At 47.6% G+C, this 20,317-nt stretch overlaps 1 protein-coding gene across 2 annotated transcripts in view; it reads right to left on the bottom strand.

Moving 5' to 3' along the window:
• srrm4 (serine/arginine repetitive matrix 4) overlaps nt 1-9,830 on the bottom strand; it is a 32,224-nt gene extending 22,394 nt beyond the window's left edge. For both annotated transcript variants that reach the window (XM_058069635.1, XM_058069636.1), the window contains exon 1: nt 9,282-9,830. In XM_058069635.1, coding sequence (XP_057925618.1) covers nt 9,282-9,499 — 218 coding nt within the window. In that variant the 5' untranslated portion in view covers nt 9,500-9,830. The remainder of the gene's footprint in view (nt 1-9,281) is intronic.
• Between the last annotated feature and the right edge of the window lie 10,487 nt (nt 9,831-20,317).

The following is a 20,317-nucleotide window of genomic DNA, read 5'->3' as shown; positions in this document are numbered from 1 at the left end:
TATGTCTACTATATTGGGTCATAGGAGTATAAAGATGACTATAGGGGTGCTATTTGATGTCTAGAGGGCTCTAATCAGGTTACCAAGTATATTCCAAAGGTGGTAAATAAGTTTTTCTTGATAGAAATGGAGTATCAATGAATCAGCATCAAGGAGGGATGATTGTCTCGCCTAACGGGCAAGACAGCTCTTATTGTAACGGATGAATATCGCCTCCATGCCAATCAATAAATCCTTCCAAGCAAAGGGTTTCAAAGCACACGATTGGACTGATTCTTCCCATCAGGAGGCCTCCTCTCACGATCAGCCAATCAGCAACGGCGGCGCCGCCCCTCCCACGCAGCTTCTTTAATGATTGTGTCCCGGTGACAAATCTGGAACAGCATAACATCTTGATGAATTCCTTATCAGAGTGGGCGCAAAGACGAATAATTACAAAGCGGCGGCCTGATGCTGCCATCAATCAAAGTAAAAGCACCAATCAGCTTCCCCACGGAACAAACCATCCTCGGAGCTCACTCTGCCGGCGAAGTCATTCGCTAAGACGCGCACAAAGGCCGCTCAAGGTGACTGGAACACTCTGTCACTAACAGACAGACTAACAGACTCTCGCCTCTCATCGCCACGCCGACACAATAGAGGCTGAGTGCGATCGCCGTAGTTTTTTTCCCGTAATGAGCCCCGAGCTCGACAGGTGAAAGCAGCAGGAGGGAAGCGCATTACAATAACAATAATAATAATAATAACAGGACGCCATGACGACCAATCACAAAGGAGCGTGTAGGTTGATTTGCTGCAGATTAAAACCTGCTCAGCTGATTTGATGCTGCCTTCAAGGCGGCTGCGTAAAGTTAACATCTCTGACTTGGATACCATGGCAGCACTCAGGATTCCTGCGCTTCCCAGACAAAGCAGTCAGTTCATTAGCGCAAAACACGCCACCGTTGTCAGACACCACCGGCCCGCTGACACGCTCGGCCGCTCACCTGATGTGTTTACTGACTCCAATTACCACAGAAGCAACGCTCGCTTAGGCGCGTGGCGGGCGGGGGCCTGATTTAAATGGCACGGAGCAGGTGGGGGGGCTGACGTCCACGCAGCCGCAACCAGTAAATGCGATGCTGGATAATTGGAGCTCCGGCTGACGCACCGTCAAGACTTTAATCATCATTGTTAAAACAAGTTGTAGAAAGTCCAAATATTTTACTGTAGCATCAAGTAGAAACATGAAAATACTTCATATTTCTATTTAGTCGTAGTATCCTGAGAAACAGAAGATTTTCATTTAAAAATAGAAAAAGATGAAATCATTCGAAAAAAGGAGAAATGGAAAACATTTGACAAGAATAAAGTCCAAATATTGAGAGGGAAGTAGTCATCTAAAAAGTCCACTTTAGGTGACTGAAGTACTTAAGTATGATGAGGACATTTTAGTAGTTGGAGGTGTCATTTCTTCAAATGAGCTTGAACTAAGAATGAAGTCCAAATATTCGCCAAAAGTTGCACCTCAGGATCCTTTTTATGGTCCAACTCTCTGAGCCGTAAGATGGCGATGATGTAGGATAGCAATGATGCAGGATGGCGATGATGTAAGACGCCGCTTTCTCGTATAGCGCTTTAGTCATCGGGGAAATGGGACACTGATATCAGCCCATATCACCTTTTCCTGATAATTATCGACACGGATAATTATCAGACATCCATCGTGGTAATAGCAGCATCAAGTTGAAATATATAAAAAGCCTGTTTTTAAAGTCGTAGTATTCAGAGAAACAAAGTACAATAAATCAAGTTGCTATTTCTGTAAAATGTGATATGTCAATAAATAGACATAAACAAACATAGGAACAGAAAGCTCAACTAGCTAACAGCAGCTGCAAGTTGCCAAACCACTGAGATAAATAGTAGGAGCCCACAGGAAGGAAAGACTCCAGAAAAAACATCTCATGTTGATAAACGCTGAAAGATGACGGAAGACGGAGCGAAGGCCACACGAGGAAGGCTGACGTCTGTTAACATCCGCTAATGTCCGCTAACATAGGCTAACGTCTGCTAACGTAGGGTAACATCTGCTAACGTAGGCTAACATAGACTAACGCAGGCTAACGTCCGCTAATGTAGGCTAACATAAGCTAACATCCGCTAACATAGGCTAACATAAGCTAATGTCCACTAACATAGGCTAACATCCGCTAACGTAGGGTAACATCCGCTAACGTAGGCTAACGTAGGCTAACGTAGGCTAGCGTAGGCTAACGTAGGCTAACGTAGGCTAACATAGGTTAACATAAGCTAACATAGGGTAACATCCGCTAACATCCGCTAAAGTAGGCTAACGTAGGCTAACATAGGCTAACGTAGGCTAACGTCTGCTAACGTCCAAAGCCAAGCTCCCTGGCAGCAGAGGGAAGAACAACGGCAGCGAGGTTTCACTTCCTCTAAGCGTGGAGCTCGGCGCTCGGGAGGGGGGGAGAGCAGGTGTGAGGTAACCACATGACCCCCACCCCCCATCAGGTGTTGGCACCTGGACAGATGGAGGCTTAGCACCCCCCAACCCCCCCCCCCACACCACACATACCCCCCGTCCTATTTTCTGTGCTCTCCGCTTTTTCTTAGGCTTTCTCACACTGACGCTGATGTTTAACAAGTTATCCAGTATCAAATACTGCATGTTTCATATTTCATATGGCTGGAAAAGACAACATTCACGTCAACTTTTTCCCATTTTTACTGCTGTGTTTTGGAATGTTTTTAATCATTAAAATAATTGTTTTGTTTTATTTAATCTTTTGTATTGTTTTTGTAATATTATGACTTTAGTTTCATATTTAGACACATTTCAAGCAGTCCATTACAGAATCAAGGCTGGCTGTTATAGCTCTAGCTCTAGCAATAGCTCTAGCGCTAGCTCTAGCTCTAGCTCTAGCTCTAGCTCTAGTTCTAGTTCTAGTTCTAGTTCTAGTTCTAGTTCTAGTTCTAGTTCTAGTTCTAGAACTAGCTCTAGGTGCTAGTTCTCGGGCTAGCCCTAGTGCTTGTTCTAGTGCTAGCCCTAGTGCTAGTTCTAGTTCTAGCGCTAGCAGGAGTAGACGGTGTAAGATATAACACTCTGCTGTGGCAGCAGCCAGCGGAGTATGTTGGGGCAGAGGTGACGGTCCCCGCCACAAATCAACGAGAGCGTGACCTTGGCCTTGCGTTAGGCATCCCAGGCGGGCGGGCGCGCGGGCGGTGTTATTTAGGGGGCCATCCCGGGGAGTCCATCAGGTGCTGTTATGGAAAGCACCTTCATTCAATTTGCGGGCCGTCCGAAGAGAGGACGAGTCAACGATTTCATTACACTTCCAACATCCCAAGAGAGAGGGAGAGAGAGAGAGAGAGAGAGAGAGAGAGAGAGAGAGAGAGAGAGAGAGAGAGAGAGAGAGAGAGAGAGAGAGAGAGAGGCCAAAGTCAGCCAGGAGGCAACGCCGCCTTGAGGTCCCAGCGTTCATCTCGCCATCGCCGTCTCCTTCCTCTGTAACCAATGAGCTACTAATTGCTCCCGCCTCTCAGTTCATTGTCTGGGCTGGCAGCAATGACAGAATGGGAGGGGGGGGGGGGGGGTGTAAGGCAGGTGTCAATCACTCACTCAACAAAGTTGACAAGGCGAGCAAATGCTTTGTCTGTCATGATGCAAAAGTAATCTTTTGGAATGATGTGCTAACACTAATGCTAAGTGTTATCATGTTAGGTGGCATGATATCATGTTATCATTATGTTATATATTTATTCAGTTTCATTAGTTCATTAGTTCATTGCCAGACACTTAGGGCTATCATGCTAAGTTTTACATGCTAACATTAGCATAGTAGCAATTTCATCAATTTTCATTAGTATAACATTGACAGACACTTTTTAAGTTTTGCATGCTAACGTTTGCATCATAGCATTTTAGCTGTTTTCATGAGTAGAAACTTCGATCAACACTTCAATGCTATCATGTTTGCGCCACCATGCTAACATTCAGATTTTTAGCCATTTTCATTCATGTTAACACAACGTTAACATGAGTAGCAACAATTTAACCACATTTCTTTCCAATCAAGTATTTCATATATATTCCATATTTTAGCCTCGTTCTTATTCATGTGATTAAGCAAAAGTGCTAACAGTAATTTGTGTCCCGATATCTGTCCGGGGAGGGTGGGGAAAAATGTCCTTCACTTTTTCACTTTTTTTTAAAATTTGCAGTCAATATGCTAACCTAGCATTTTAACAACATGGTTGTTAAAATGTGAGTGTAATGTTAGCAACTCGCTATGCTACCATTGCTAACGTTCATCCTCTTGAGACTATATGCTATATGCTACCATTCATAGCTACAACCGTGTCCAATGCTTTGTCTTTGCTATGTTTTCCAGCAAGGAGTGAGACTTCTTCACGATGAAACCATCTTCAGCCGGGAGCTCATTTGAGCACAAAAGGCAAATCATGAACAGTGAAGCTCCCTTGTTAACCAAACACCGAGTTTTATTGCAAAGAGATCTCCTTAAAGAGTCAAAGAGGCCATTCTTTCATCCTCCCGCCTCCTTCCGGGCTTTAAATGGAACGCTCCCCAAATACATCTTTAATTACGCGGCTATCGCAAGACGCACTTTCATGTTTTGCCGGAGACGATTCCTCCGTTGATGACGCAAAAACAAAACTTCAGCTACAATCAAGCGATAGCAAAGCCGCTGGAATTAGCTCATCTGCCAAAGACGCTAATTATACGTTTTATAATTAGGCGAGCTCTATCCTCATTCCCCCCCACCCCGACCCCAGACACAAGTAATGAAAGCATGCTAGCGCTCTACCACGGGGACTGCTCCACCGACAGTATCAAATGAATTTCATGCACTAACATGCTAACATCAGCAATGTAGCATTTCTATTCATTTTCATTAGTATTGCAGACACTTAGCACTATCATGCTAGGAATTGCTAACATGCTCATGTTAGCATCGTAACATTTTAGCCGTTTTCATGTTTAGAAACTTATATCAACACTTGGCACTACTATGTTAGTTGTTAGGGCTAGCTTGCTAACGTGAGCAATGTAGCATTTTTTTTATCCATTTTCATTAGTATTGCAGACACATAGCGCTATCATGCTAGGTTTTTCATGCTAATGTTGACATTGCTAACATGCTCAGGCTAGCATAGTAACATTTACATCAACTGTTTGTGCTATCATGGTAGGTGTTAGCGTGTTAGGGCTAGCATGTACTCAACATATTGCAGGCTAATTGGAGGCTCTACCGAAACTAAAGCTATTTTTGCCCGAGGTTCCACTGTAAATTTCAAAATCATTCACGTCGAGCCACCATTTGTAAATGAGGTGTTCCATTGTGTCATTTTTACTCGCTGGTGTCCTTTTTCCATCTCAGACTCAACAAACATAAAAGCCAGAAAAGAAGCATCAAAACGTCACAAAGCGGCACTCGGTGCGTTTGGCGTGTGGTCACGGCGTCAGCGTTCTGACAAACTGACATCTCGTGAACAATAACACAGGTTATGATGTTAATGGACTTGAAATGTCAGCGCCCTCCGTGGGAGCAGGTGCGCCGGGGGAGGAACGACTGCAACATCAACACGCTTTGGCAGAAGCTGATCCTGTTAGCCTGTTAGCCTGTCCAGCCAAACATTGTGTTGCTCCTTTTTTTTTTCCAAAAGAGGAAGCGTCTCTGACATGATTGATCATCAACTGAACCAGTTCTGTGTCATCTTGTGACAAAATAGTACATCAGGAGGTTGCCCACAGCCACAGTTCTTGGTGTTCTTCAACACCCAGGTGGCGTCTGTGCCCCAGTGTATCTCAGTAAGCCAGAGGAAAGGGAGAGATTATTTCTGAGCTCTCCATTAACGGGAATGCGCTGAGCGCGCATTTCTCACACGTTTTCTCACACGTGCTCGTCATCCATCCGGCCGCCATCATCCACAGGCTGGGACGCAGGCTAAGGCTGATTCCTTTCACCTTTTGGCTTCCTTCTTAGGAACGTTTCTGCTGGTGCAAAAGGGCTAACAGTAAGAGCAAAGCTTCCGTGCACCAAACGTGAGAAGAGCCAATCATCTTCCTCCCTTGTTTGCTCCCCTTTTGGAGAGAAGAGGACTCACTTTTGGCGCCATTTTTTTTAAATCAGGCTTCTCTACACATCTCAAAGTAAATAATGGTGCTCAAACCAAACTTGCATCATCAAACAACAACCACATCATGGACAAAACCTGGTCATGGAAGGCACTCCTATCCGTCCGTCTGCAAGGACTCCAACCTAGGAAGCTTCTTCTCGGTGTCCTATGATGACAAATGGACCGCTAACCACATGCTAACGGTATTGTGTCCCCAGGGCTCATCCATGACAACCAAACCTGAAGACAATCAGCCATGTCTCACATTTGTTTGCTCCACTTTCAAGAGAAGAAGCGCTCAAATGTGGGATTTTGGACTCACGTGTGGCGGTTTTTAGGAAGTCATTAAGAAAGCAGGCTTCTTTACGCTTCTTGAAATAACACCTGGAGCTCCAAGGTCATCTCAACTTCAAGTTTTTTTGGGTTCAGATCAGGTATTTGCTTGATGTTTTCCTTCTTGGTGTCCAAAAGCTTTGTGTCCTTTTATGCCAAATGGAGTTGCTAACGACATGCTAACGGTAGCATACGTCCTCAGGCTTGTCCGTGACAACCAAACTTTGGTCTGACAAGTTTCAAGCAGGCTTCACTACGCGTCTTCAAATGAATCATGGTGCTCCAAATTCCAACTGCTTTGTTCCACCTTCCTTGTGGATGTTACAAGAAAAGAAACAGCTTTTGTCGTGACAATGCTAGAGGAATTTTTTTTACGTCCATACCGAGATGACCTGGCTCCTCCCTCCCCCATGTTCTGAAAAAGGCAGGCTTCACTGTACATCTTAAAACGCCATCTGGAGCTCTGGCAAACTTTTATCCTTTGGTTTTTCTTCAGCCAAGAGGCTAACCTAGCACGACCTAGCTGCTAGCACTTAAGCTCACAAAGCCATGCTATGCTACTTTGTTGGATGGCGTACGTAACGTGGCACCACAAAGGGGTGATGGAATTCCCTTGGAATTTTCAGCCAAAATCCGTGCGCCGTGAGACCACATTGGCTTTGTTTGGGCCACTTGCTGGGATCATCGCAGCGTTGTTGCTGCACACACACACACACATGCACATGCACACACAAATTAACGTGCACATGCACACATGCACACACAAATGCACACATGCACACACAAATGCACACACGCACACGTGCGCGCACACACACACACACATGCAAGTGCACACGTGCGCACACACACACACGCTCTCTCTCTCTCTGGGCCACCATCTGCCACAGAGGAGACCAAAACCAAAAAAAGTGAAAGATTTCCTTTCACTTCCTCTGTGATGTTTCTTGGACAGCCCCCCCCCCCCCGGTGGGCCCTGTCCCCACCATCTTGCCGGGTAAATAACGATGTTTGCACGCGGAGAGGGGGCCTGAGGCGACTTGTCTTGATGGTCCAATCCTGGCTATGAGGACGAAGCTGGAAACTCTGGTGTTTATTTGCGGCATTCTCCTCATTATTCCAAATCTGGATCATCCGGAAGGTCCCCCCATCTCCTCCCTCCGTGGACGGACGGCGGGCTTCCGAGGCAAATTAGCCACACAATGTGCAGTCTGCAGGTTCAGGCATCAGCATCACTGTCAAGAACGCGGTGGGCCAGCGAGGACCACGGGAGGGATGCCAAAAGCTGAGGAGACAGCCGGGCCTCTCATCCCGCATTCCCGTGGTTATTACGGACACTCATTCCAGGTCTGAGATGCTGCAGGAGAACCGAGGGGTACGTGGCGGTGTGGAGGAGGAGGCCGGATTTTACTTTTGTCACTCAGGAAGAAGTATTTGTGGATTTAAGGTCAGGGCGTAGAAAGACCACATGAGGTCTCCTGTTATGTGACCTTTTAATCAGGTCTCCCAAAAGCGCCCCCAACGTCAACACATCGTTTTTTCAGAGCAGTGACCTTGTAGCGTTTCTCCAAGTATCGGCGCCACCGCTGCCATGCAAGGTGTCCCTGCTGCCTCCTGACACTCCTGATGAGAAAGGGCGTTCTAATCCTCAGTGACACGTCTGAGAGGAAGCTGACGAACGGCGTCACAACAGCGCTCAAAGACCAGCTGAGCGAGTCACAGAAAACCGTAAGAGTTGGCGACCGCGTCCAAACAGAAAAGCAGCTGTGAATCAATCGCTTGGAGTCGGACGACAATTTGGACAAATGTTTGAGTGCACCAAGTTAACAAGTCCAACCCTCCAGCCAAGACTTTGGCCCACGCGTGACCACCAAACACCAGACCGTCCTACAGACACGGAGAAGGCACGTCAGGTTCAGCTGTAGGGACACTGCCTCAATCAGGTCGCTTCACGGCGTCGGCCCCTGCGACATTCCATTAGGGTGCATCCAAGCGTCCATCCTCTTCTACATCAGTCATCTTGCTCAGGGTGACGGGGGCGCTGCAGCCCGGCTGACCAAAGGAGCCTCATTTGGAACGAACTTGAGGACCATTTGGGGGCATCAAACAACCTTTTCACAAAGCTAGCATCAACGTACGTGAGTTCCGCAACGCTAGTCTTCAAACAAACCAAGCGTTCCTGATCTCCTAACTAACCAGCTTTGGTAAGCATCCAAGACAATCTTCAACGTGGACCAACTGAAAAGTGGCGATATTGTTCTTCTTCCCAGGTGATGTTAGCACGTTTTGTACACTTTAACTTCCAAGGCTTTCTAAAAGCTGAAGCTGAAGCTGAAGGAGAACCTTCATCAACATCATGGCCTGCGTCCTTCATGGTGCTCCAGGACCGTTGAGAGTCTTCAACGACCTGACGCACCAGCAAACCTATGTTTCAGGAAACACTTTGGGATCTCCAGCAGTGGCCTGGCGAACGAAACCAACGTCTTCAACTAAGCTAGCATAGGAGACGTTGGAAACATCATGCGTCTCAATGAAGATGATGGATGTTGTTTTCAACCTTCACTTGACGCCGTACGTTTTTGTAACAGATCGAGTGGAAGTATTCCTTTTTGTAAACATGGAAGCTGCAAGTTGGAACTGACAACGTAGGAAGTTCAACAGAAGCAGCGGCCAGCATTTCGCCAACACTCAATGGAATTATGTTTTTGCTTGGCGAACATCGAAAACGTTTTGTTAGTCTTCACCCACACTGACCCCCCCCCCAGCACATGACCCGTGAGGAAAGACCTTTCCGGGTGCGTACTCACCGGCTCAGCCTGGTGCGAGCGATGATGCTGGCCACGATTACGCTCTCGGGCCTCGGCGTGGCCACCGCCTTGAAGGTCCCCTTCCAGAACTTCTCAAAGAGCTGCTTCTGCTGCAGGATGGCGGCGCTCTCCGCCGTCGTCTCCGGGGCGGTCTCCAACGAGGCGCCGAGCTGGCCCGAACTCTCCGTTTGCATCATCGCGGGGATCCCGGGGAGCATGGCCGAGGAGCTGTCCGAGTGCTGAAGGCAGACTGTGTCAGCGTGTCCCGCGTGAGCCGGACAAAAGCCCCCTCCTAAGTGGAGGTATTGTCCTCCCGGATGAGGGTGGCGGGAAAGAGGGGCCTGGGCGGGGGGCTGAGATGGGGCTTCCCTTTCACATCTGCAGCTTGGAGAGTTTGGAGTCGGAGTGCCGCCGTCAGAGGCAATCCGTCCGGAGAGGCGCGCGTCCTCCCGCTGTGTGGGGGCGGGAGGCTCGGGAGAAGAGTCTGAGCCCGTGTACGAGTGACAATGAAGCGAGGAGCTCAGCCTCCTGTTTTGTGCCTCTTGGCCAATGACGTCAAAGGAGGGAGGGACTGGTGGCGCGGGCATCTCCTTTCATCCTTTCTCTCTTCCTACACCCCCCCTCCCCGCCCATCATCCCCCTCTTCCCCGTGGACCCCCGTTCACCGATAAAGACTGAAAGACTGCTACATTCTGTCGGTGCTGAGAATAAAGGAGCTTGGCTTCGTGACTGCAGGATTTTTTCCCAAAACACGTCGACCCAAAACTTTGGAAGGGCGAGTTTTGGAGCAGACGATGGAGGACTTGGACTGGAGACCCACAAGATTTGTTGGTGAGACGTTCGCGTTCATTATTTCATCATGCACTTTTTTCATTTGAAATGCTGCAAATATTTTGACATCACGGTATTCATTTGAATACTAATCAAACTTGAACATGAATTAAAAGACAAACTTGGTTTTCTTTTGCTTTATGTCGTACGGTGCATTTCCTTCCACTGGAGCGGCATGTCGCCACGCAGGAACAGGAAGTGGAACTACCTGGCCACAGTCGTGGGACCAACAACGCTGCATCCGGCCTTCCTGCTGAAATACGTGAAAGCATGACAGCTGCGTGCCGCCATTGTTCAGTCGACGTGGAGAACCAGGCTAACAAGTTGAGTCCAGAAAGACCGATCATCTGAATGATCCAGTAATGATCCTTGCATACGCTGCTTGTGGACAGAAAGAAAGATGCTGGGAATGATGAGTCACTGGTTACACACACGCACACGCACGGCATGAGCACCTTGAGAGCACATCAGCGTAACAAAGAGGAACGTGTGGCTGACACAAACAAAGACGCATACCAAAGAGCAACAGCCTGGTGACACCGTCCCACCCCCCCACACTGACTCGGAAGCCATTACTGCCACGACTGATTCACAGCAGCGACGACACCCCCCATAAATATGATTTTACACGTCTGGCGATGCCTGGCGAGCTGCGACAAAGTCAGACAACAGAAAGAAACCGTTTGGAAAGAGGAGGCTTGCGTTCTTCTCCGCAAGCTTCTTCACACTCCAGGATTCAAATACGCTTTAGAGTAGTCAGTGTGCTGCTTGCACAGCAGTAGAGATTTACTGTCCGCTGCAAATCACCAAGAAACCAACTTGTCCTCTGGTGGCAGAGGGAGCGTGCACGAGTGCTGCCGCCACTACGGAGCTGCGGTTCATAGAGGGACGACTTTGGCATGGAGACAGAGCACCGCCGCCCTGAAAGCCGACTGCAGGAGTGAGGACGGTGATAGGTTCATGTACATGGAAGTTGAACCCATTGCAGATTTATCTTTGTGTACGTGTGTACCCTGTGTACTTTTGTCCTTCTGCTGAGTGTGGAAATAGACGACTCAAGATTGTGAAGAGGAAGCAGGAAACAATCAAATACACTCCACAGAAGCGGCCGAGGAGAACATCCTATTCACCATTGTCCTTCTTAGCTAATGGTCTTAGCTAGCAACCATTAGCCATCAGAATGGCCTTTATTGTCATCATACAGGATGTACAACCGGATTGGAGACATGCATTCACCTGTTCTGCTTGAGTCAACGTAGTCACGCTACATTGGAACGGTTATCTCCTTTCCTTTACAGTTGCAACATGAACTACGTAACTGGAACCCCAAAGAGAACAAAAAGAGGGGCAACGGAGAGTGTGCTCATAGCAGTCGGGGATGGCATGCTGGGTGCATCTCTTCCGTTCGTCTCAGGTGGGATCTCCTTATCATGTCAGGACCGATGGAAACCATCAGGACCGTCCAGGGAGAAGGAAACTGTCCCCCACCTTTCAATGTCCCATTTTTGCTGCTCTCCTGCTCATCATGGCGTTTGATGTTTATTGCACCGCACTCGGCACCGGTACCAACCTTCGTTCGGGCCCAGGATGGTCCTGTGTCTGGATGGACAGCCAAGGTACCCTCGGGTGACATTGTTCTGGGTCTACCACTTGACTTGCTCCTCAGAAGCCCAACCTTGTTACGCAGCTCAAGCATCCCACCAGGACCAGCAGAGACTTTTGGACGGGGACGCGCACAACTCCATCCGCCACAGCTGGTGACGCTGGGCGAGGACGTGAAGGCGAGGATGCTCCCTTCCCTCCAAATGAAGTCACAGCTCCCATCAGTGGAAGAAATGGCTCTGGGGAGGGGACAACGGCGGCGGGCGGCCAATCTGCTCCATCTTGCGGGACGCCGGAGGACACGAAATAACGCTCATTCAGGGTGACGCACGCGCACAGGCTGAGGTCACCTCGCCTCACGTGGCACCGTCCGGGGGGACATTTGTCGTCTTCAGAGTTCCAAACAAACCAAAGACACGTCAAGTGGATCCAAGAGGCGGGTCTGCTGGATCCGAAATGGTTTTCCTTGTCAGAATGCTTGAATCTTCTTTGTTTTCAGTCACAATTGCCAAAAATCGAACTTGGATTTTTTCAGAATTATTTGCCCCCCATGAATGTTGTACATCCGAAAGTAAGACATGTGGTGTCCTAATTTTTTCACATGATTGTGGCACCCCCTATGGGTTGTGTTCATGTTGTGTACATGTAGTAAATCTTTGGACAAATGCTCAACGACTTACAGACAATGGTTAATTGTTTAGTGCCATTGTAAAGGCGTTTGGCTTGATGGCGGCCCCACCAGTACCAGTGCCCCAGCAGTACCAGTGACCCACCATCAGGTGGTTGCGATAATAAGAGTTGGTCTTATTGGTGCACAGAAACCTGTTGTGGAAAAAAACTGCATCACATCATCCTAAGTAGGAAAGAGAATGGCTGAAATAAATACAGGCGGGGCCCGCAGTGCGTGCAGAGGTCGGAAAAATAAGACTGTGATGATGAGGATAAAGATTTGACTGAATCTCCTCTAATTGATGGCCTCTCCGGCCGCAGGCGTGCATGTCCCACCTGGCACTCGGAATCATCTCACTTGTGCCGGGAGAAGTAGTTGCTCAGAGGAGGAGGCGGCGGCATCTATTTTCTATGCTACTTATCCTCACTTGAGTCCAGGGCGCAGGCTGGATCCTACCCCAGCTGACTTCGCACAAGGGGCACACGCAAACTCCACACGGATGCCAAGCGGAGATTCCAACCCCGATTTCCTCACTGCGTGGCCAACATGACAGGTGCTAGGCCGCCGCTGAGTTCAGATGATGCGCAAAGCGTTGGAAGGCAAAATCTCAGCTCATTCAAATGCGTGTTTTTTTCTGCCGCAGACATCACTAATCGCTCCATCCGATCCATCCACACGGCCAAAGACTCTGTTGATCGCTTGTGCTCGGTGATGCTTCACAAAGGTGAGACTCACATGGCGGTCGTGGCATCCGCATGAGTGCTGCCAGCCAGCAATGGGGGAGCTGCGGTTCACCTGGGAAATATTCAGATGGATAGCATATTGATACTGCTAAACAAAGAAGAAGGGAAGGGATCATGCTATGTTGAAATTAATCTTTCTCCCCAGTGAACCACAGCTCCCCGCTGCAAGCAGCACTCATGCACGCTCCCATTACTGTGCCTGACTGTTGGTGAGGTGCTGTTATCTTTCTAGAGATGAAAAGCTTGCCATCGATGTTTGCCCAGCCATGAGTACAGCTGAGCTCTTTCACATGTTTTTTAGCCGTGATGCTAGCCAGACTCAGTGGATGTCCACTGAGCAACTGAGGTTGCCATGGGGTTCATGTGACGGGATGTAGCGACCCGGCATACGTACTTTATTGCTCTGCGGCACGCATGTCTCTTTTTTTTGTACAATATTCATAATGTCATAACACCGTAACATGAAACGCTGTAACATGAAACATTGCAAGATGGAACGCTGTAAATTGAAACGTTGCAAGATGGAACGCTGTAAAATGAAACGTAAGATGGAACGCTGTAAAATGAAACGTTGTAAGATGGAACACTGTAAAATGAAACAGTGTACAATGGAACTCTATAAAATAAAACTTTGTACGAGGTAACGCTGGAACATGAAACATTGTAAGATGGAACACTGTAAAATCAAACATTGTGCTATGCAACGCTGGAATATAAAACGTTGTAAGATGGAACACTGTAAAATGAAACATTGTGTGATGCAACGCTGAAACATGAAACGTAAGATGGAACGCTGTAAATTGAAACGTTGTAAGATGGAAGGCTGTAAAATGAAACATAAGATGGAACGCTGTAACATTAAACGTTGTAAGATGGAACACTGTAAAATGAAATGTTGTAAGATGGAACTTTGTAAAATGAAAGGATGTAAGATGGAATGCTGTAAATTGAAACGTAAGATGTAAAATGAAAGGTTGTAAGATGTAAAATGAAACGTAAGTTGAAATGCTGTAAAATGAAACGTAAGATGGAACACTGTAAAATGAAACATAAAATGGAACACTGTAAAATGAAACATAAATGAAATTTGAATGATTGCTATTTTTACCCTAATAATTGCGCACATGGATGTTCTCCTCAGAAAGGCAAACGCTGACTGTGAAACATCCTGAGCCAAAGCCATGTCGAGTGATGTCAGCGTGGCGACGCACGACTACGTATTCTTCCGCCCACGTACTCCACCTCTGTGTTGGGAGTGATAAGTGGAAGCCCACTGAGCGCCACACACAACGCCACGTGGGTTGCCATGGGGTTAATGACACACTTGTCCAGAAGACGAGAACTCGACAGTCACTGTGGTAGGCGTCTCGTTATAATTAGCTTGAGATTGCTTCCATTCTCTCAGGGCTTGGCAGAAATGGAGAGTTGTTTTTCTGTGTGCGTGTGTGGATTCCATGATGAAAATGCAACAAAATGCTGCAAACAACTGCAGCAAGTCATCGCTGCTCTTGTGTTGTCTCAACAGGCAACACTGCTGTGGCTGTAGGCAACCTCTTGCTTGTATTTTGTTGATTTACCCCACAAGATGGCAGTAGCGCCATGAGGAGAGGTAGTGAAGGTGGTGAAGGGTGAGCTGTGCCCAAAGGCAAAGCTCTCAGTTGACCGGTCCATCTCAGTTTCTACCCTCACCTCCGGTCATGAGTAGCACTGTCAGCCAGGAGAAACCTGGAGTAGAAGCGCTGCTCCTCCACATTGAAAGGAGCCAGATGAGGTGGCTCAGGCATCTGGTCAGGATGCCAGGGGGGGTGCTCAGGCCTCATGGTGAGCCTCCAGGAAGACCTAGGACACTTTAGAGAGACTGTGTCTCTCAACGGACCTGGGAACACCAAGAGATCCACCGGGAGGAGCCGGACGAAGCAGCCGGTGTGAGGGAACTCTGGGCGACCCCGTCTCGGTTAAGCGGAAGAAGATGGATGGAAGATGGAGTCTCATCCAGCAGCTTCATCTGTTCTGTGTATCTTTAATTAGCCCGCATATGTGGTTTGGCCGGTGTTAGCGTAATGCTGCTGCTAGCACACACCAACAAACGAGAAGCATGACGGCAATAATCACGGGAATAAGCGTGAAAAACATCCCCCCACCGTGATAACGAGCAGTCACATTTGGCATGGCCCCCTTCTGCACTCCTAGCTTTGTCCTCCATCCCGTCGTCCCTCATTTGAATCTTCTCCTCAGCGGACGTGGAAATAACTTTGTTGGACGACACGAAGCCGTTCCAAATCTCGGAATGCAATTAACACGGAGGCCAGCTCCATTATTCCTCGCCGGTGGAGAACTTTTCTCCTGGAATGAGAAGATGAGCAGATAAGAGGCGTCACATGACCTGCAATGCTGACAGAGGGGGAGGGGCCTAACAGAGCAATCATGGAGGTGTCACATTTGCTTTTTTTTTTTTCTATGAATGGGTTCCGCTGAGGAATGTTCCCCGGAGAGCTTTTACTTCAACTGGACCAGGCGATCAAAATCCATCCAAGGGCGGGACTTATTGATGGAGGACCTGCTCAAGTACGGACCCGCTGGCACAGGTCACAGCGGAAGTCACTTAAAATGGCAGAAACGAGGCAGTTTTACAATTACCATATAGTACTTACTGGTATACACAAGTATCCAACATACACACCACATACTCGCAAGTACACAAGTACTGTGTCAGTAACACAGACAAGAGGAAACATTGTTGTCCTCTAAGAAATGAAAGGGACCCCAGAGGGTGGTATTAATAGGAATACCATTTTACACACACACGCGCGCACACACACACTTTGTGTTGACTTTCCCATGAACTTCAGCTTTTTTCGAAGCAGCCGTCTGACTGAACGTAGTTTTCTTGCAGGTATTTTTTGATGGATCATTTCCCGTGACTTTCCCACGGGTCGGCTGGCTGCTTCTTGATGTCTTCCAGCAGCTGCCAGCCGTCCTGAACGCTCCCAGCAGAGCCGGACCAGGGAAGGGGAACGTCTCTGGTGCCAGATTGGACTTTCATTTATGGCCTTTTTTACCCCCCCCATGTGGAAATCATCCTTTACAATCAAATAAAAGATGGCGGAGGTAAAGCCCTCTGTGACCCATTAATGCCACACACACACACACACACATGCACAAACGCATGCACACACAGAAACCTAATCCTGTTAGAGAATTTGCAAATAAGGCCCTTCATTGGTTGCCCAACTTGACAAGAACATCAACAAAGCACAACGTCACTCAGCAGACCTCCCCCAAGGCCCACTTCCTGTGGGTGGAAGGTGGCCCCATACTTCTGCCAGTCTCCTCGGCGCTTATCTCCACCATCTTTGCTTCTCAGCGGTGTTTCCCGATAACGGATGATAATGGACTCGGCTCCCTCATGTGGGAATTTTGCAATCAGGCGCTCTGCGTGACGACACGCAAGCACTCTGATGCCCCTCAACACCATCAACAACGGCGGGCGACGTGGCGTGGTTAATGACGCCTGCTAGCAAAGATGTGGTGGGACGATGGGAGAAAAAGTTATGTGAGCCTAGCCTCCATCTTGGGACTTTGTCATTCACGTAATAACTCTCCATATCATCTACAAGATTAGAAGATGGGCTCTAGAAGAGGGGTAACCAACCTTTTTGAGGCCGAGGGCTACTTTGTGAGCACGGATGGTATGAATGGCTACATGACCTGTTTGCGGTGAACTTCCAAAATGACTAAACTGCACGGATCACTTTTTAGTAATCAGAACAAAAGGAATAGTAGTAGTAACACTATGTGAAGCGACTGCTCACATATCAATGTTAATTATTTTCCACAATAATGGCAACAAAAACATATTTTTTTAACAAGAAACATTTATTTATGTGCTCACATATTTGAAAGTCAGAATATGGAACTCATATGGAACTAGTAAGGAGCCCCCCAGGACACTGGGGGCTGATTTGGGGGCGGAGGGCTGTTGGAGGTGTTCCTCGTCATTTAGCAATCATTAAACTCCTGGTTTCTTGCTGTGTTGGTTGTATGAAATATTAAAGACATTTTAAAAATATTTGAAATATATTATATATGATATACATTATATTATATATTATACATATTGTCCCGCGACCCTCGTGAGGAAAAAGCGGTAGAAAATGAATGAAATAATGAATGAATTATACATATTGTAATATTCTGCAAAACAAACAAAGTTGTCATTTTGAGAAAATTTAGTTATGGAAAATGTGAAACATCCAAAAAGTCCTAATTAGGAGAAACAGTTACTCTATAGTTACGAACAGTTACTCAGACTAATGGCAGCCAATCTGGGGCATCTGCCACCTCGTGGTGCCAGCAGCGTCCCAACAAACACCACATGGTCACCATCGCTTCCTCATTTGCTATTTTGGGGCTCCTGCACACATCAGAGCTGGAAAACATCCACCGTCTTTTCTAGTGACACGCCATGAGAATGCTATATCCACAATCCTAGTAACGTGCTACCTCACTTAGCATCTGCCCTGGTCTTTTGGTTAGGGTTAGGGGGGTTAGGGCTAGGGGGTTAGGGTTAGAGGGGTTAGGGATAGAGGGGTTAGGGTGGTTAGGGTTAGGGGAGTTAGGGTTAGAGGGGTTAAGCTTAAATGGGTTAGGGTTAGAGGGATTAGGGTTAGGGATAGAGGGGTTAAGGTTAGAGGGGTTAGGTTTAAATGGGTTAGGGTTAGAGGGGTTAAGGTTAAAGGGGTTAGGTTTAGATTAGGGTTAGGGATAGAGGGGTTAAGGTTAGAGGGGTTACGTTTAGATGGGTTAGGGATAGAGGGGTTACGTTTAGATGGGTTAGGGTTAGAAGGGTTAGGGTTACAGGGGTTAGGGTTAAAGGGGTTAGAGATAGAGGGGTTAGGGTTGGGGGGTTAGGGTTAGGGGAGTTAGTGTTAGAGGGGTTAGGTTTAGGGATAGAGGGGTTAAGGTTAGAGGGGTTAGGTTTAGAGGGGTTAGGGTTATAGGGGTTAGGGTTAGAGGGGTTAGGTTTAGATGGGTTCATTAGGTTTAGATGGTTAGAAGGGTTCGGGTAGGTTTAGGGCTAGGAAAAAAACGGGGGTGGCATTTCAGGGCAACAACATTTTCCAAATGTTCCCCGTTGGATTTAAATGAGGGGAAGACGCAGGATGGTCCAAAAGTGAGCTTTTTTCTCTGGAAGAAGTCCAGGATGACAATGGTGGAAGTCAGGTGGGATCTCCGTATCATGTAACGTTGGAAGCCATCAGGAAGCCTCCGACTGGAACACCTACGTCACCTCGTCACCTACGTCAGGCTTTGCTGCACGTCTTAAAAGGCAGGCAACTGCAGACGTGGGAGCTCTGAGTTTGATTCTTTGGCTTTTCCTCAGTGAAGAAGCCGAAATGTAACGTTAGCACTCTAGACGGGCGCCATCACGAGTCATTGTGTGAAACGGATCCATGGCCTTGAACACCACACCCACATGGTTTATCGCTGTGGTAGAACGATGAGAGCAGCTGATGTGGCTCTCCTGCAGGGACCGACGCTGAGTGCTTTGTCTTAATTTAGGCTTTCATTTAGGAGCGTTTGCGTCGCATGATGCCTTGAGAGGCTTTCAGACGCATTATCCTGCTGAAAGCGAGCATATTTCATCACCACAGCCAAGGATGCATGAAGAGTGCGTGTCGTGATGTTACGCAGGAAGACATCATCATCATTATTTGAGAAGACCACCATGCCAGAAGCTAACTTATGGCTTCCCAAGGTAACCGTTGGGAATACATTTATGTTAATCACCAATCTCGCCACAAAGCATTGGGAAAAAAGCTCTAGAAATGAACGTAATGTGTGCTGCATATGAACGAAGCTACAGTGACATTGTTGTTATTGCTGGCATTGTGACACCTCGCCACACCACACTCGTTCACAATGGCTCAGGCCACCAGCCAAAGGCTAGTGCGTTTTATTCTGCTACGTGAAGCTTCAAAATGACCAAAATACTGTAGTATTAGTATTATAATATACTAAAGAAGTGTTGTGTAACTTCACGTTTTGCAAGAACATCCTTTAGCACATGGAGGAAAATCCTGGAGGTTATGGCTGCGTCCATTCTCTAGTGTTTATGCCAACAGCAGGGATCTAGCTACAGCGCTACACGTCAGCTAGCCCAAAGGCCTGCAGCCTTTAGCATGAAGAGAGTTACAGACGCTGTATTTTCCTTGGGCCTGGAAAGCATCCTACTCCAGAGTGATAATAAAAGCAACCCACTCTATAAAGTGTACTATGGCCGTGTACAATAAACACAGTTTATGTAGCACTTGTGCACCTACACAACCGCAGTAAAGAAAAGTGTGACATTTTATTTCAAAGGGCAAAAAAGTAAGACGCTGAATTCCAATGGGCTGAAGAAGAATGAAGAGTACTCTTGGCTCATTTCCAACATTGGATGTCAGTTGGGAGGCTGACAACAACGTGCTTCCTGATTGTGGGGGGTGGGGGGCTAACTGGCCAAGGTTGCAGCTGGTAGCATTGGGAAGTCCTCTGGTAAACGTGCTCTCATCCCGTGGGACCAAGCTTGTGTCCATAGGGACGACCCACGGACAGCCTGAACCAGAACGATGAGAACCAAACATGGGCCTTCAAACTTCGGGTTCCGCCCAGTCTCAGAAGGCGGAGGGTGTGTGATAGCGATGGACCGAGATTCCATCCAACATCCCTTCATGTCATGGCCCAGATAGTCCTCGGCGACGTGATTAAAAGCGCTGAGTAATGCATCTTGCAGGCACCACCACCGTCCATCTCCTCTCTGTCCCGTGCATTCCGTGCTGCCCCCCCCTCATGCGAGCCTTCGGTGGCAAAATTTAGGAATGTTTCACCATCGTCAGGAGCGAACTGATGATTCCCCAGGGCGCCTCCTTCAAGGAGATGCTCAGGAGGGTTCATCGTTCCCCCGCAAATTTTTTGAGCGTGTTTGTCGGAGTGTTAAATGACTCCAATTAATTGACTCTCATTTTTTATTTGAGCGACATAATCACAGGATAATGGGCTCCCAGCTGAAGGCGTAGATGCTAATTTCAAGTCAATGAATGCTATTCTGGGAGAAGGCCGGCCGCTGACAAGGACCATATTGCTTTCAGTTGCGGCGCAATTAAAACTCTCGTCGTACGTCTTCATCAGAAGGCTCTAATTAAGAAGGA

Source organism: Doryrhamphus excisus, chromosome 4, assembly GCF_030265055.1.
Source record: "Doryrhamphus excisus isolate RoL2022-K1 chromosome 4, RoL_Dexc_1.0, whole genome shotgun sequence".
Classification (NCBI taxonomy): Eukaryota; Metazoa; Chordata; class Actinopteri; order Syngnathiformes; family Syngnathidae; genus Doryrhamphus; species Doryrhamphus excisus.
The sequence above is the reverse complement of the archived record's forward strand: the minus strand, read 5'-3'. Positions and strand labels throughout refer to the sequence as shown.